Below are 18,076 nucleotides of genomic sequence, written 5' to 3' on the forward strand. Positions count from 1 at the left end.
GGATGCATTTTTTGAAGGCTGGTCCTTAACACAGGATTTGGGGAGAAGCAGAGGCTGTGGTAAAAGGGGAGAGCGTCCGTCACAGCTGGTGAGACGTGTGAGACTCATTTGTAAAATGAGCTTGTTCGTGTCTGCAGTGCTTCACGAGTATCAGTGAGGAACGTAGGTGTGAGGCACAGTGGAGCTGAAATTTACACTTGTAAGTGTTAACTTTTAAAATATCGAACAATAACTTGCAAATTAGTGAGTTTGCCTGTGATTTAAAGCACCTTAACAATAATCCATATGAAACAATGACACTCGTTTGTAAAAAACGAAAAGAAAAAAATCCCCCAAAATATTAACCAGTGGGATGGGGAATCAAAAGGAGTCAGTGCCACTTGTTAAGGTGACCCTAACCAACCTGACCCCAAGGTCAGACTCTGGTGTCAAAAAACCTTCGGCACAGCCTGAGCTCTGCCCCTAATTCGCCAGGTGCCCTAGGAGATGGTACTTAGGCTCTCTCAGCATCTGTTTCTTCTATTTATTTATTTACTTTTTTTTTTTCTAAGATTTTATTTTTACTTTTTCTCCTCAAAGCCCCCTGGTACATAGTTGTGTACTTTTAGTTGTGGGTCCTTCTAGTTGTGGCATGTGGGATGCCACCTCAGTGTGACTTGATGAGCAGTGCCATGTCCACACCCAGGATTCAAACCAGCAAAAGCCTGGGCCACCGAAGCGGAGTACGCAAACTTAACCACTCAACCGCAGGGCCAGCCCCATGTTTCTTCTGTTTAAAATGAGGGTGATAGATTACACAATCCCTTCCAGCAGTAATTGTCTAGGATCCTCTTGTGTTCGTTAACCATGACACACATATACCCAGTTAGAACTTTCCAGAGGAAGCCAGGATTTGGTGTCCAAGCAGATCTGCAAGGTCAGGTGGTCAAAATATAGGAACACTTGTAGGAAATTTCTGTTCATGGATAGACATTCCAAGACTGAAAGATCGGTCAAAAGGCAGAGGACAAATTGAAGATTCTGTAAGAGGTCAGTGCAGAATCCAAGGTCCACTAGAAAAGAAGATCCATTACGGCAAGGATCTGGGGAGGGCTTGGATGTTTGGGGATTTTTCCTCCTTTGCTGTATTGTAGAAGAGTCCCTAGCACACGGAAGTGCTTAGCAAATGTTGGTTGAATGAGTAAGTGAATCTAGGTTATCAGTCCAGGTTGGGGTCAGGCATGGAATCACTGAAGACCCAAGGAGCCAAGGTCTGCCAAGTTTAGGAGCTGAGTTCTGGTTGATGGGGACAGAAGAGCTGAGTCAGAGTGGGACTGACTAGATACAGCTAGAGGAGATCTTTAGAGACCTTTGTAGCCCTGCCTGAGCTTCTGGAAGATCAGTCCTATGTGGCCTTACTATGTACAGACACTCCACTTTATGGGCCACAGAGGGCTGCTGCTTGGCAGGCAGAGGGAGCATCACACGGGACAGCAGGTTCTGAGCTGGGGGTAGGAAGGCAGCATGGAGGGAGGCAAGGACTTTGGGCTGGAGAATCAGCAGACAGGCCCAGCCGAATGTATGGTACCAGTGTTGGGGCAGCAGTAGCATCTCTAGGCGCGAAATTCTAGTTTGCCTGAGAGATTATTGCATTTCAGAAGATTGGAGACTGAACTCACTTAATAGCCCATTTTTATATATTAAGTTGGGCTGTATGTATTAAAAATGGATTATGTATGTTAATTATATTTCAATAAAACTGGAACAATAAAGTAAAATGGGTTATTTGCTAAAATGGATAAGAAAGAATAATTTTAAGGCTTAGTTTTCAACACCATTCTACTCTACTAATTTTCCTAGTGTTTTTTATGAGGACCCCATTTCATTATGATTCTCTTTATTTTATAGACACACAAGTTGAGTTAAATATATTCTCCCCTCCATCTTCCTTGACTTGGTGGGTCACCTCAGCCTCTCCCGGTGTCCTTCGCTGTCTCCAGCACCATGCCATAGGCTGGTTTCAGACTCTCTGCTTTTAGTATGATTGGTAGCTAAGTATCAAAACGGAAAGTAGGAAGATGACCATAAAGAGATGTATAATCTTGGCAGCCTCATCCCTGATCCATTCGATCATTCACCGTCTCCATTCCTGCCTCTGTCTGAAAGCTACTGGAGAAACTCACCCCAACGGAAGTGACTTTTTTCTCTAGACCCTTTACACTGCCTCTCAAGACTCTGCTCTTTTAGAAACTTCACTTGATTTTCATGATAGAGTATATCCTGGTTTTCCTTCCTCTGTTCTCTAGTTGATATTCTCCCTTTTCCTCCTGGCAGTTATTTGAACTCTTCCCCACTCTCTCGTGGCCACCATCTCCCCTTGTTCTCTATAGTCATCCTCCCAGCCTCTGACTTCCATGAAAAGTTAGTGCCCATTAGGCCCATTCTCTCAACCTCTTGCTTCTTCCTCCAAAACGTTTATGAGTACCCATGCCCTTGCATGTACAAAATATTATCTTGAAAACATACGTATATGTTATAATTAATAAAGTGTAAGTACATTGAAAACAAAACATTTTTTAAGTCATAGCAGCCTGTTTCATTATATATTCTTTTAGGTCTGGGGCAGGGCCCAGTAATCTGCACTTTAAACTAGCACCTCAGGAGATCTTAATTCATCAAAACGTATTGACCGCCTACTGTGCCCCTTGTCTAGGAGGACAACACAGCCCCAGACCCTCCTCTCTCAAAGTTCACAATTGAGTGGGGAAATCCTGCAGGACGTATTTTTAGGAAACACTGCCCTTGACAGGAGGCTGCCATCAGTGCATGTGGCCATGGACTGAGCTCTGCCTGCTGTGTCTGCTTTTACCACTCCTTTCCCGAACCACTACTGCAGCTTCCAGTCGTCTCCAGCATAGGCTGCCAGAGGAACCTGTAATCCCCGGATCTAGACATACCGCTCCTCCTCTGCACTAAGGCCTGCCTTATCTTCAGGGGAAATCCCAAATTCCTAAATTTAGTCCCTGTTGGCCTCTAAGGCCTCTTTCCTCCCAGGGCCTGCCTTCCAGCCAGACCCATCCCTTCCCCCCAGTTCCATAATAGAACCTTTATACCTATGGTTCTCATTCCTTAAAACACACTTCTCTTTTGTTTTTCTGACTGTTACTCCACAAAAATGGGGTTCTCCTACCCAATGCACGTAGAAAAAAAACAATTAATTACAGCATCAGATTTGGGGAAAGAAAAAAGCTTTATTGCTAGCTTGATCTGCAAAGAGACAGGAGGCGTATTCTCTCAGATCTGTCTCCCTGATCAAGGACTTGGGGCAAAATTTATGGGATGAAGGGCAGGGTGGTCTGAAGGGTGGAGACGGATACTTGGAGGTGAGAAATGAGGTGAGTGATGATCTGTGCAAGTGCAGTCAGCTCCATGGCTCTTCATAGGACGCATATTCACAGAATGGTGATGTTGGCATGATCTGAGGGTGGAGTTTTCAGCCCTTTGATGTCAAAAAGATTACTTAACAGGCATTTGCGCAGGCCCACTTGATGGAATGGTGGTCTTACCTGGCCTGAACTGGACAAGGGGGGACTCTCAGTTCCTGAAAACCCACTCTTATTACTCTGTTGGTAAGACGGGGTCAGTTGAACTGGTCCTGGAGGGCCCACGGTTACACTAATACTCTAGTTTTCAAAAATCGACCCACATATTTCCTCCTAGGAGCCCTCCTCTGAGTATCCAACAGTGGATTGGCCCCTTCCTACCACCCACCACCTGTTCTCTGTGAAGGCCCATGCTGTCTCTGGATGCTGATTATGTCAGCCACCCAGTCAGACTGGCAGCTCTCCATAGGCAGGGACTGTGTCACTTATCTTTGAATCTCCTGGACCTACACAATACCCAGCCACTGTAGGTATTCATCAAATAATGTGTTCACTGGAGTAAGAGTTTTCTAACATCAGGAACACAGTAAATATGAACATTCATTTGCACTGGCTTAGAGTTCATCCTCGGTCTTGCTGATACTCTTGTGACAGGGAAGGTGGTAGTCCCCCTGGGAGATGTTCTTGCCAGTGAGAGTGTACTCTGCCATCAGTTCCCAGCAGTGATGAGGAGGTTAAGACTGCTTAATAGTACTTCATGTTAACAGCTAATAAGATGGTTCTGCAAACCCAGAGTAAATGCAGATCTTTTAAAGAGGTAGTATTTTTAGCCTGCAGAGTGGCATTTTTTTTTTATTATTTGTTTTATTTTGGCAGATGCTCACAAATCTGGCAATATTATCAACATGTCCTCTGTGGCTTCCAGCATCAAAGGTAAGTCTGTTTTCCTCTGGGGGTTGTGATGAACATACTCATAATCTTCACAAGCTAAGGGTTTTGGAAACAAGCATAGCAGATATGATAAAACTTACCCATAACTTCAAAACTGCTCTTTTAAAATTAGTATTAAGTTCCTTGTCTACCAGTCCTTTCACCTTACATGTGATCCAGTGACATTAAATGAAAGTTTGTTTTTTGTGCTCTCCCGTTTAGTTCTTCTAATGGATATGGCAGTGGAGATCAAAGTGGGAGAAGGAAACATTTATTCATTTGATTAATCAAAAATGTATTGAACACCTACTGTGTGCCCCTGCCCCCAGAGAGTTCACAGTCCAAAACGGGGAGTGGGGAGAGGCTCAGGCAAACACACGTCTTCCACCATGTGATAGTTCCACTAAAGCGGAACACGCGCACTTAACCACTGAGCCACCAGGCTGGCCCCAGCTATTTCATTTTAAACTTGAAAATCCATGTGTGCCAGACTGTGCCCTTATCTCCATCTTGCACTGCAATCCTGGCCCTTCAACTTGACTTCTCGTTTAGGGCCCAGATCAACTGTCTTTGTGAAGCACCCCCCCAAGCCCACAGGCAGAGTTACTTCCCGTATTGTCACAGCACTTCATACAAAGCTCTGTTACAAAAAAAAAACAAAAAAAGAAATAGCCACTGCTGAGAGAACATTCCTTCTCTTTGCGAGGATACACACATTAAGCCTGCATGAGAGAGAAATGCAAAGAAATGCCTAAGCTTCTTGGTCTTTTGTTTTGCTTTGCTTTACCCTAATTTTCTTTTCTTTTCTTTCTTTTTTTTTTTTTGAGGAAGATTAGCCCTCAGCTAACATCTGCCGCCAATCCTCCTCTTTTTGCTGAGGAAAGCTGGCCCTGAGCTAACATCCATGTCCATCTTCCTCTACTTTATATGTGGGACACCTGCCACAGCATGGCTTGATAAGCGGTGCTGTGTCCGCACCCGGGATCCAAACCGGCGAACCCCAGGCTGCCAAAGCAGAACGTGCAAACTTAACCACTGCGCCAGTTTTCTTTTTTTATCTTTTTTATTTTATTGAGGTCATAATAGTTTATAACACTGTGAAGTTTCAGTTGTGCATTATTATTTTTCAGTCACCATATGTTGCCCGCAGCCGCAAAGGGCAAGGAATGACAGGCACCGCCAAGGCTATTTGGTTGTTTCAGCAATCAAAGGTTTTGGATAAAGGGAAACAGAACAAGGAGTGGGCATAAGGGAGAACAACAAATCGGTACTTACAACATCCACACCACAATCAGCTGGGGAAGTCCCAATAGTTTGTACGGCGGGTGGGAGTGCCGATTGTCCGGGTCTGAGGCAAGGTGTCCTTTCCTCAGTGAGACTCCCAATTGTTCTATGCCTGTGACTCCCTTTTACCCTAAGGTTTCTCTGGGTTCTGACTCAGGGTTTTAGACATTTGGATATTTTGAGTTATTTCTTCTTGTTCCCACAGATGGGGTGCTTCTATCTTTTTCGTTCCCATGGATAGGATGTTTCTAAAGTCCTGTCAGGTGCCCGTCAGGGTGGCCAGCCCAGACAAGGAACATGACACAGGACTCATTCTTTGTAACTTGTGCCTTAGAGTCAGGGCCGAAGTGGCCCTGAGCCCAGACACATTCCTTTGTGTAGGGCCCAGGCCCAGTATCCTTGGAAGGTGGGGAGGTCAATGAACTCTGTGCACCTTATAAATGGTGCCTCTTCACCCCTTGTGCCCACACCCTAACCCCCTTCCCCCTGGTAACCACTAAACTGTTTTCTTTGTCCATGTGTTAGTTTTTCTTCCACATATGAGTGAAATCATATGGTGTTTGTCTTTCTCTATCTGGCCTATTTTGCTTAGCATATTACCCTCCAGGTCCATCCATGTTGTGGTGAATGGGACAATTTTGTCTTTTTTATGGCTGAGTAGTATTCCGTTGTATATATACCACATCTTTATCCATTCATCAGTCGGTGGACTCTTGGGTTGCTTCCACATCTTGGCTATTGTGAATAATGCTGCAGTGAACATAGGGGTGCATATATCTTTACACATTCATGTTTTCATGATCTTTGGATAAATACTCAGTAGTGGAATAGGTGGGTGGTATGGTTATTTCTATTTTTAACTTTCTGAGGAATCTCCATACTGTTTTCCATGGTGGCTACACCAGTTTGCATTCCCACCAGCAGTGGATGAGGCTTCCCTTTTCTCCACATCCTCTGCAACATTTTTTGGTTTTTCTCTTGGTAATTATAGCCATTTTAACAGGTAAAAGGTGATATCTCATTGTATTTTTGATTTGCATTTCCCTAATAATTAGTGATGTTGAACATCTTTTCATGTGCCTGTTGGCCATCTATATATCTTCTTTGGAAAAATGTCTGTTCGTGTCCTCTGCCCATTTTTGGATCAGCTTGTTTGTTGTTGAGATGTATGAGTTCTTTGTCTATTTTGGAAATTAACACCTTGTTGGATTTATGATTTGCAAATATTTTCTCTCAGTTGGTGGGTTGTCTTTTTGTTTTGTTCCTGGTTTCCTTTGCCTTGCAGAAGCTCTTTAGTCCAATGAAGTCCCATTTGTTTATTTTTTTCTTTTGTTTCCCTTGTCCAAGTAAAAATGGTATTCGAAAAGATACTGCTAAGACTGATATCCAAGAGTGTACTGCTTATATTTTCTTCTGGGAGTTTTATGGTTTCACATCTTAGCTTCAAGTCTTTAATCTGTTTTGAGTTAATTTTTGTGTGTGGCAAAAGATAATGGTCTAACTTCATTCTTTTGCATATTTCTGTCCAGTTTTCCCAGCACCATTTATTGAAGAGACTTTCCGTTCTCCATTGTATGTTCTTGCCTCCTTTGTCGAAGATTAACTGTCCGTAGATGTGTGGGTTTATTTCTGGGCTTTCAGTGCTGTTCCATTGATCTGTGTGCTTGTTCTTGTACCAGTACCATGTTGTTTTGATTACTACAGCTTTGTAGTATATTTTGAAGTCAGGGATTGTGATGTGTCCAGCTTCATTCTTTTTTCTCAAGATTGTTTTGGCTATTCGGGGCCTTTTGTTGCCCCATGTAAATTTTAGGATTCTTTGTTCTATTTCCACATCATTGGGATTCTGATTGGGATTGCATTGAATCTGTAGGTTGCTTTAGGTAGTATGCAAGTTTTAACTATGTTTATTCTTCCAGTCCATGAGCCTGGAATATCTTTCCATTTCTTTATGTCATCATCAATTTCTTTCATTTAACGTCTTAAAGTTTTCATTGTGTAAGTCTTTCACCTCCTTGGTTAAATTTATTCCTAGATATTTTATTCTTTTTGTTGGGATTGTATATGGGATTGTATTCTTAAGTTCTCTTTCTGTTAGTTTGTTATTAGAGTATAGAAATGCAACTGACTTTTGTAAGCTGACTTTGTACCCTGCAACTTTGCTGTAGTTGTTGCTTGTTTCTAATAGTTTTCCTATGGATTCTTTAGGGTTTTATATATATAAAATCATATCATCTGAAAACAGCAAGAGTTTGACTTCTTCCTTGCCAATTTGGATTCCTTTTCTTTCTTTCTCTTGCCTAATTGCTCTGGCCAAAACCTCCAGGACTACGTGGAATAAGAGTGGTGAGAGTGGGCACCATTGTCTCGTTCCTGTTCTCAGAGGAATGTCTTTCAGTTTTTCCCCATTGAGTATGATGTTGGCTGTGGGTTTGTCATATATGGCCTTTATTATGTTGAGGTACTTTCCTTCACTACCCATTTTATTGAGAGTTTTTATCATAAATGGATGTTGGCTCTAGTTAAATGCTTTCTCTGCATCTCTTGAGATGATCATGTGGTTTTTATTCCTCATTTTGTTAATGTGTATCATATTGATTGATTTGCAGGTGTTGAACCATCCCTGCATCCCTGGAATAAATCCCACTTGATCATGTTGTATTATCCTTTTAATGTGATGCTGTATTTGGTTTACCAATGTTTTGTTGAGGATTCTTCGTCTATGTTCATCAGCAATATTGGCCTGTAATTTTCCTTCTTTGTGTTGTCTTTGTCTGGCTTTGGGATCAGGGTGATATTGGCCTCATAAAATGTGTTAGGAAGTATTTCATCATCTTCAATTTTTTGGAATAGTTTGAGAAGGATAGGTATTAAATCTTCTTTGAGTGTTTGGTAGAATTCTCCAGAGAAGCCATCTGGTCCTGGACTTTTATTTTTTGGAAGACTTTTGATTACTGTTTCAATCTCTTTACTTGTGATTGGTATATTCAGATTCTCTGTTTCTTCTTGGTTCAGTTTGGGAGGTTGTATGAGTCTAAGAATTTATCCATTTCTTCCAGATTGTCCAATTTGTTGGCATATGGTTTTTCATAGTATTCTCTTATAATTCTTTGTATTTCTGTGGTATCCATTGTAATTTCTCCTCTTTCACTTCTAATTTTATTTGAGCCTTCTCTCTTTTTTTTTAAATTAGTGAGTCTGGCCAAGGGTTTGTCAATTTTGTTTTTCTTCTCAAAGAACTAGGTCTTAGTTTCATTGATCCTGTCTACTGTTTTTTTGGTTTCAATTCATTTATTTCTGCTCTAATTTTTATTATTTCCCTCCTTTTGCTGACTTTGGGCCTTTTTTGTTCTTCTTTTTCTAATTCTGTTAGGCGTAATTTGATTGCTTATTTGAGATTTTTCTTATTGGTTAAGGTGGGCCTATATTGCCATGAATTTCCCTCTCAGGACCACTTTTGCTGCATTCCATGTGAGTTGGTATCGTGTATTTTCATTTTTATTTGTCTCCAGTTGTTTTTTGATTTCTCCTTTAATTTCTTCAATGATCCATTGGTTGCTCAGTAGGTTGTTGTTTAGTCTCTGCATGTTTATCTCTTTCCCAGCTTTTTTCTTGTAGTTGATTTCTAGTTTTATAGTATTATGGTTGGAAAAGATGCTTGATATGATTTCGATCTTCTTAAATTTATTGAGGCTTGCCTTATTTCCCAACATGTGGTCCTTCTTTGAGAATGTTCCACGTGCACCTGAGAAGAATGTGTATTCTGCTGGCTTTTGGGTGGAGTGTTCTATATATATCTATTAAGTCTGTCTGGTCTGTAATTCATTTAGTTCCACTATTTCCTTGTTGAGCTTCTCTCTGGATGGTCTATCCATTGATGAAAGTGGGGTGTTAACATCACCTGCTATTACTGTGTTGCTGTTAATGTCTCCTTTTAGGTCAGTTAATAGGTGCTTTATGTACTTTGGTGCTCCTGGGTTACATACACATATGTGTTAAATCCTTTTGGTGGAGTGTCCCTTTTGTTGTTATATACTGCCCTTCTTTGTCTCCCATTGCCTTTTTTTTTTTTTTGGGTGAGGAAGATTGGCCCTGAGCTAATGTCCATGCCAGTCTTCCTCTTTTGTATATGGGATGCCACCACATCATGGCTTGATGGGCAATGTGTAGGTCCACGCCCAAGATCTGAACCCATGAACCCTAGGCCTCCAAATCAGAGCACGTGAACTTAACCACTACATCACCAGGCTGGCCCCATCTCATTGTCTTTTTTATCTTGAAGTCTACTTTGTCTGCTGTAAATATGGCAACACCTGCTTTCTTTTGTTTGCCATTGGTTTGGAGTATTGTCTTCCATCCTTTTACTCTAAGCTTGTTTGTCTTTAGAACTGAGACGTGTTTCCTGGAGGCAGCATATTGTTGGGTCTTGTTTTCTAATTCATCCAGCTATTCTATGTCTTTTGATTGGGGAATTTAATCCATTTGCATTTAGAGTGATTACTGATATATGAGGGCTTAATGCTGCCATTTTATCACTTGTTTCCCAGTTGTTCTGTATTTCCCTTTTTCTTATCCCGTGTATTTCAGACGGATGATTCAGTTTGGTGGCTCTCTATGATGGTTTTCTCAGTTTTCTGCTTATTTATCATTTGTGTCTCAGTTGTGATTTTTTTAGTGGTTAACCTGCACTTTGTGTACAAGATCTCATAGATGAGATAGTCCATTTCTGATAGACTCTTATCTCTTTTGACTAAGCAGTTTCCATCCCTTTCCCCTTCGCCTTCTGCATTATTGTTGTCACAACTTGTTCCATTTTGTGTTGTGAGTTTGTGGTTAAAATGATGAGACTATATTTATTCTTGATATTTTCCTTCCCTTCATCTTTAATGTTATGCTAATCTGTTCTGATAAAGAGTTGCAGTTTTCTGATTTTGTCTGCCTGTTTATCTCCTTGCTGAAGGCTGTGTAAACCCTTTCTTCTTCTTTTCAGGTATGAAGGCCTTCTTGATCAAATCTTGTAGGGGGCCTTGTGGCAATGAACTCCCTGAGCTTTTGTTTATCTGGGAAAGATTTTATTTCTCCATGATATCTGAAGGATATGTTTGCTGGATAGAGTATTCTTGGCTTAGAGTTTTTGTCTTTCAGAATTTTTAATATATCATTCCAGTCTCTCCTAGCCTGTAAGGTTTCTGCTGAGAAATCCAATTAAAGCCTGGTGGGGTTTCCTTTGTAGGTGATTTTCTTCTGCTTTACTGTCCTTAGTATTTTTTCCGTGCCATTAAGTTTTGCCAGTTTTACTAATCCATGCCTTGGAGAAAGTCTTTTTACATTGATGCAATTAGGAGTTCTCTTAGCTTCTTTTACTTCTAATTCCAGCTCTTTCCCCAGGGTTGGGAAGTTTTCAGCTATTATTTCTTTGAACAAGTTTTGTGCTCCATTCTCCTTCTCTTCTCCCTCTGGAATACCTGTATTTCTGTTCACTAAATTGCTAATTTTATCCTCCGTAATATCAGCTCTGTCATTCAAGGTCTCCAAATTTTTCTTTATCTCATTTATTGTGTTTTCATCTCCAACATTTCTGATCGTTTTTTTCTTTATAGTTTCAATCTCTTTTGTGAAGAATTCTCTCCGTTCATTAATTTTGTTCCTGATTTCATTGAACGGTCTTTCTGAGTTCTCATAACTTATTGAGTATTTTATGATGGCCATTTTGAATTCTCTGTCATTTAGATTGTAGACTTCTGTGCCTTCAGGATTGCTTTCTGAGTATTTGTCTTTTTCCTTCTGGTCAGGAGTATTAATATACTTCATACCATTCAATGGGGTGGATTTGTGCATTTGCATACTGATAGTATCTGGTCATACATTCCACCTGCCACCACTGGAGAGGGGGCAGCACCTGTGTAATCTGAGCCCACCGTGATCCCTGTCAGCCCTGCTTGTCCGAGCCTGGGCCACTTGTTGGGACTGCAGAGGCCCTGTGGGCTCTCCCACCAGACAAGAAAGCGATTATGCAGGAGCTCAGGGCTGCTGCCTGCTCCCACAGTCCCACTGAGTTGCAGTCCACCCCTTGGGGCCGCAGTGGTACTATGGGCATTCAAGGCAGCTGGGAATTTGTTTGCCTGGGTGCACAGCTCCACTGCCATCTGCTCCTAGGTCACACCAGCCATTAGTGCTTTGTGGGCAGGGCCTCCCCACTGGGTCTGAGCCTAGCCATTCCCTGGGACTGCAGTGGCTCTGGGCTCTCCCACCAGACGAGAAAGCGATCGTGCGGGGGCTCAGGGCTGCCATCACCTGTTCCTGTGGTCACGCCGAGGCACGCTCCCACCCTTGGGGCTGCAGCAGTACTATGGGCCTCCAGCTGGGAGAGCAGCTGCATGCGTGTACAGGTCTGCTGGGGGACCAGAAGAGTACTCACCTATCTCCACCACCTCTCCAGGGGTAGTCCATCCCCCTTCAAATGTATAGCTGCGCAGGTCTCTCAGGCATCCTGAGGTGCTGTGTGGGTATCTTCTGCTGATCAATGAATGACCATTTAGTTGTAGTTCGAAGAGGGAGAGACAAAGGGAACAGCTCACTCCACCATGATGCCGATGTCACTCCTAATTTTCTTTTGGAATCTGCCTAAGGTTTCTCCCAGCTGATGATGAAAAACTAAAACCACTTGTCATTTAAGTGCAGCATCTCAACACCTGAGTCTCAGTTGAGTTGTGCCGATAATGATACTATTTTCCTAAATTCAGAAACTCACCCTATTAAGGGAGAAAACCTGATATCAATTTTTAAAAAACAGTGGGGTGAGAGGAAGCATGACACTGGTTACTGGGGACACTAATTTGTGTTCCCTTTCTAGAGGAGACTGTGTTTTTCATTCCTTCACTTGTCGAACCTTCTCTTCATCCTCAGGAGTTGTGAACAGATGTGTCTACAGCACAACCAAGGCAGCCGTGATTGGCCTCACAAAGTCCGTGGCTGCAGACTTCATCCAGCAGGGGATCAGGTGCAACTGTGTGTGTCCAGGTGAGTTAGGCTCCACAGGGCTATGAAATTGTCCTTTGTGACATCCCACTTGCCACTGTGAGAGAGATCTCCATAAGCTTGTTTACTACCTGTTACTGTGGCCTGTCATTGGGACAAGTTCAAAAGGGAAAGAGTCCCATCCTGTTAAGGTAACAGTCTAACAGTCAGTTGGGAGAGAGATCCTAAGTCATCAGGAATAAGCCACTGAGGCAAACAGTTTACATGCTGCTCATGCACGTGGCGGCAATTCTAAACCACTGGGTTAAGAGACATGAGTCACCAGGGCTTACTGTTTTGGAAGCAGACCAGGGATGACTGTGTCGGGGGGAAGATGAAAAGTAGCCCATGCTCACAGGACAGCGGAAGAAAGTAAGAGGAGCCTCCCAGAACACAGGGGCTCTGCCGTGGAAATCACCTGGGTTGGCCCAGGGATAAAAAGGAGGGATTAATACCTTCCTTGATGCTATACAAAGTGAGTCAGCAAACTATGGCCTGCAGGCCAAATCCAGCCCACCGCCTATTTTGTAAATATAGTTTTATTGGAACACATCCACACCCAGTTTGCTTCTTGTATTGGCAATGACTGCTTTCATCCTACAACAGCAGAGTTGAAAACAAATGGTTCTTAACACCAAGAATATTTACTGTTTGGCTCTTCACCCAAATGTGCTGACCGCTCATAAAAGAAAGGAGAAAAGCAGAACTTAGTAGCAAGGACATTCAATGTGTCCAAACTAAAGCATTCAATAACCTATTTCTTAGGAATGACTTCTCATTTTCTTAATATCTGTAGGTGTGTCTATTAATTAGATATGCCCTTTCACCTGGTTCCACTGACCAACATGAATATAGGCTACCTAAGAAGAATTACTAACTTCCTCTCTGGAAAGAAATGAAATGAACATCCAGGATCCAGGTTTTTCTCAGTAGTTCACAGCTGGTGTGGGGATTGAGGAGGGGAAGCATTGCAGTTCCCTGTGGGACCTTTCACGACCTGGAGGGTATGCTAGGATCTGGGGGGGAGTTGACGGGGAATAGGCTGGACAGCCCCACAGGAGATTCTGATGTAATCCAGCCTGGTCTCCCCTCAGGTTGAAAACCACTGATTTATTAAAGAGGGAAGACGACTATATACCTTTTGTTGACACAGAATAACCAATAACCATTTTATAGATAAGAAAGATAAGGTGCGTTTTACTTGAATCAGGCAGTCTCTACAAAGGAAGAAAGCGTTCCAGAGAGGCATGGTTTTCAGTACAGTTTTATACCTTTTTAGAACACAGAACATCCATAAAACACACCCAGGATACATATTCATCAAAGTTTCAGAGAGATACTCAGTTGCAAATTAGCAAGCAGGTCAACATGACCCTGATGTCAGGAAGGGGAACTTATCTTTAAAGAGTTCTGATACTGGTGGGCACAGGAGGGGAAGTGTGCATCCTTATCTTCAAAGAGTGCCTTCTTTTACTTTGAGATAATGCATAATGCCCTCTTTAATGGTTAAGGCAGATGTTTGATAGGCTATAAGTCAGGTGTCTTTAGTTCAAGCCAAATCAGTTTTAAACCAAAATAGCTACCCCATATACCTCAATATGTGAAAATTTCTTGTCACTTTCAAGCTACAGCATTCCCCTTATGGAGGTGTTGTGTATAATTTTTCTTGGACTAAAAAGGTAAACATCGGTAGCACTAAGAAACAGGAGGATACAGAAGAGACAGTTTCACTTGGTTTTAACATACAAACTGGTGATACCTGAGCCTAGCTGTTCTTGGTACCATTTACCCGGTGGAATAAATGGCAAAATGATTTGGAAAATGTGATTGTTTTAGCAGCTAGCCTTTTCAGAAGATTGGAAAATATGTTATCAAATTCTCTGGGACAAGGAACTAGCTGTGACTCACTGACCCAGTCCCAGAAGGAAACATGATGGGGAATGAGTGTGTGTGGGATGGTGCTGATGGCTGTAGAGTCACAGCTGGTCAGCACGACTTGGGTAGACAGTAGCATGGTGTGTCAGCCTGTGCCATGGACACAGCAGAGTCAGGTGACAGTGGAATGAAGCAGAAGGCATAGGCTTGATCCACAGCTCTCATTTAATGGCCATTCATACTGGCCACATGTAAGATGTGACGCTCATTTTCCTCAGTGGGAGGAAGCTGTAGAAGCTGTAAGGATTTTGAGGAGAGTGTTAGAGAAGCTCAAGGCATCTTGAGCACACTGCTGGTGAAATTTTGGACTTTAAGGAGGCTGTTGATGAGAGAAGTAAGCAAAATGTTGTCTGAGGGGCTGGCCCCGTGGCCGAGTGGTTAAGTTCGCGAGCTCCGCTGCAGGCGGCCCAGTGTTTCGTTGGTTCGAATCCTGGGCACGGACATGGCACTGCTCATCAGACCACGCTGAGGCAGCGTCCCACATACCACAACTAGAAGGACCCACAACGAAGAATATACAACTATGTACCGGGGGGCTTTGGGGAGAAAAAGGAAAAAAATAAAATCTTTAAAAAAAAAAAATGTTGTCTGAAACTGGATACAAGGGGGTCTTTGTTATGTGGTTTCAGAAATTTTATCAGCACTATTGGCTGCAGTGACATGGAAGGTATAAAATGTTTCTAATGAACCAGGCAATGTAGCGAAGGCAATTTCATCCCAGAGTGGGGAGAGTGCCGCCCCTCCGAGTAAAATGTGAGAGGAGAAAGAAGCTAAAGAAAGGGTTCTTAGACAGAAAAGTGTCAGAAAGTGCAAATTTTGAAGCTTCCCAGCCTCTCCAGAGAAATGGCAAATGGTCATAAATTTAAGGAATTATTTCTGAGCAGACCTCAAATCTGCAGTGCTGTGAGGAGCCCGCTCTAAAGATGGACCTGAAGGATGACTGCAGATCATTTTCCGTGACCGTAGGAAGACCGTGTGGCCTCCTGGAGTACTGTCAGTCAGAAAGAGGCTTCCTGAGAATTTACAGGTTACATACGTTAACAAAAAAAGTCTGGGGAACTTGCTCTGTAGGAAGGTGAACTAAGTGGGGTTGTAAAAATTTTAGTGTCATTCTTATTTTTCTTTTTTTAAGTAAAATATTGTAAATTATATTTTTCAATGAAAAACATGAAACAATGTTAAAATAGGAATTTGAAGCCAATGAAAACTGGCAAGATAATGAGGAAAATTTAGAACCAAGGACTGTGACAAGCATGGAGCTGTCCCTGAGGATTCAGAGTGAACGTGACAGCAAAGAATGGTTTTGAGATCATTGAGACAATGTGGGTCCTTGTACTGGTAAAGAATTGTGTGATATTACCTAGCCCTCAGGGTTGTTGTGAGGATTACTGAGATAATACCTGTAAAACTGCATACAGTCCATAAAGTATCATGTCAGTGTAATGCGACTAAAATGCTGGTGTTTCACTCAGAGTCCCTGCCTAGTGTCATAGTGAATTGTAGTCTGTGCTTTTAAAAATCATGGAAATGCTGTTAAAGAAGTTATAAGCCTATGAAATAAAAGGGCAGGCAGAAGAGGTGAAATTGCTGTTCCAAGTTATGGACAGGATTTCTCTGGTACCTGTATCCTACGGAAAGGAAGTTTAAAGTTGAGTTGCCAATTTCTTTTTCAGTCTAAGTAAGTAACCAAGCTGAATGTCACCCTTTGATTTAGGAACCGTTGATACCCCATCTCTGCAAGAAAGAATACAAGCCAGACCAAACCCTGAAGAGGTATGTCTCCTATTTTAAATGTGTTTAAATCTTTTAGTTAAAAAAAATGCCCTCTTCCTTACGCAGAGTAGACAAATGCATAGAGACAGAAAGTAGAAGGGTAGTAGCCGGGCCTGGGGGAGGGGCCTGGGGAGTTAGTGTTTAGTAGGCATAGAGTTTCAGCTTTGCAAGATGAAGAGACTTCTGGAGATTGGTTGCACAACAGTGTGAATGCACTTCATGCTACTGAACTGTACACTTAAAAATGGTTAAGATGATAAATTTTATATTATGTATATTTCACCACATTTTCAGAAAAATTTTAAAACCCTCTACTTTAAGATTAACTTCCTGATCTGTCACAGTGTCTGTAGGTTTTAGTATAACACAAATAGTTTGAGCAGCGTAGGAGTCACCATAGTCCTGCGTGGCCCACAGTTAATAATATTAATGATACTCTCATGTATCATGCGTGAATAATCGAGGCAGCAGGCCAGTGGCCTCTGTAGATCTCTCTTGCTTTGCCTCCTGAAGGAGCTGCCAGTGAGTTCATACTTTAGCTCACACCACTGATGTCTGGTGTGGTGTCTGGTCACAGGCACGGAGCGACTTCCTGAAGAGACAGAGGACGGGAAGATTTGCAACCGCAGAAGAAATAGCCCTGCTCTGCGTGTACCTGGCTTCTGATGAAGTAAGCGCTATTCTTCCCAGGGAGGTCATTATTCTCAATCACATTGGCCCGCTATTTTTGCTCATCAAGTAATGTCATTTTACAGAGTTACAGCATATGATCGTTAAGTTGCTGCATTTACGAGGTAGGGATAAGTTCTGATTTAATTTGCTCAAAGAAAGACCACTTTGATCTGAGCCACTAACTCTTCCTCATTCAAGTTTATATGTCACCAAATCTTGTAGCAAATAAAATGGAGGATGGAAAAAAGTTAAATCACTCAATTTTATGAGAAACAGTTACTTTCAAAAATTACAGTTGGGGAAGCCTTGATTAAGTGTAAATCAAACGAACCTCCAAAATCATGAGAGCTTCAGGTGAAATGGGGAGAGAGTTAACCAGATATAATTGTGTCCAGGAGACACAGAATTGGCATCTGGTGTTCTTAGTTTTACTGGAAACTTATTTAGAAGAATCCCACTGACTCTTTTCCTATGAATTTTTACTGTTTGTCATCATATATGGAAATTCCTAATTCTGTCTCTTTCCACTTTGCATCTATTTAGTAACCAGTTTCTTCCTTTTTTTTTTTTTTTTGAGGAAGATTAGCCCTGAGCTAACTACTGCCAGTCCTTCTGTTTTTTGCTGAGGAAGCCTGGCCCTGAGCTAACATCCGTGCCCATCTTCCTCTACTTTATATATGTGGGACACCTGCCACAGCATGGCATGCCAAGCGGTACCATGTCCACACCCAGGATTCAAACCAGCGAATCCCGGGCCGCTGAGAAGCGGAATGTGCGAACTTAACCACTGCGCCACCGGGCCAGCCCCCCAGTTTCTTCCTTAATGGCTATTGTATATTTTTAAATGGCTTACAACTGTGAAGGCAGAAACTACATTTATAAGGAATAGAGCACAAGAATATCCCCCTATGTTATGTCTTGAAATGTTACATGCCCTGGAAACTAACGTGTGAGCAGAAAGAAGGAAAAGGGAGCAGGCAGGAGAGAGGTGTGTCACTGGCCACTTAGCTCCTCTTTACAGTGATTTGGTGCACATGAGGTGGTTGATGAATGTGGCAGATAGAAGGGTTGAAATGTTTTAGTGACAGAGCAGTTACTACCTG

At 42.2% G+C, this 18,076-nt stretch overlaps 1 protein-coding gene across 17 annotated transcripts in view; it reads left to right on the plus strand.

Moving 5' to 3' along the window:
* Positions 1 to 18,076, plus strand: part of LOC139044382 (dehydrogenase/reductase SDR family member 6-like) — a 30,480-nt gene that overhangs the window by 8,937 nt on the left and 3,467 nt on the right. For 9 of the 17 annotated variants that reach the window (XM_070503885.1, XM_070503883.1, XM_070503888.1 and 6 more), the window contains 4 exons: positions 4,239 to 4,295; positions 12,483 to 12,596; positions 16,243 to 16,301; positions 16,879 to 16,971. In XM_070503885.1, the coding sequence (XP_070359986.1) occupies positions 4,268 to 4,295; positions 12,483 to 12,596; positions 16,243 to 16,301; positions 16,879 to 16,971 (294 nt within the window). In that variant the 5' untranslated portion in view covers positions 4,239 to 4,267. Of the gene's footprint in view, positions 1 to 59; positions 200 to 4,238; positions 4,296 to 5,123; positions 5,400 to 12,105; positions 12,597 to 16,242; positions 16,302 to 16,878; positions 17,227 to 18,076 lie in introns of those variants that run through there. The other 8 variants (XM_070503878.1, XM_070503879.1, XM_070503886.1 and 5 more) reach the window with 7 other exon arrangements.

The sequence above is a fragment of the Equus asinus genome, unplaced genomic scaffold, assembly GCF_041296235.1.
Source record: "Equus asinus isolate D_3611 breed Donkey unplaced genomic scaffold, EquAss-T2T_v2 contig_803, whole genome shotgun sequence".
In the NCBI taxonomy this organism is placed as follows: Eukaryota; Metazoa; Chordata; class Mammalia; order Perissodactyla; family Equidae; genus Equus; species Equus asinus.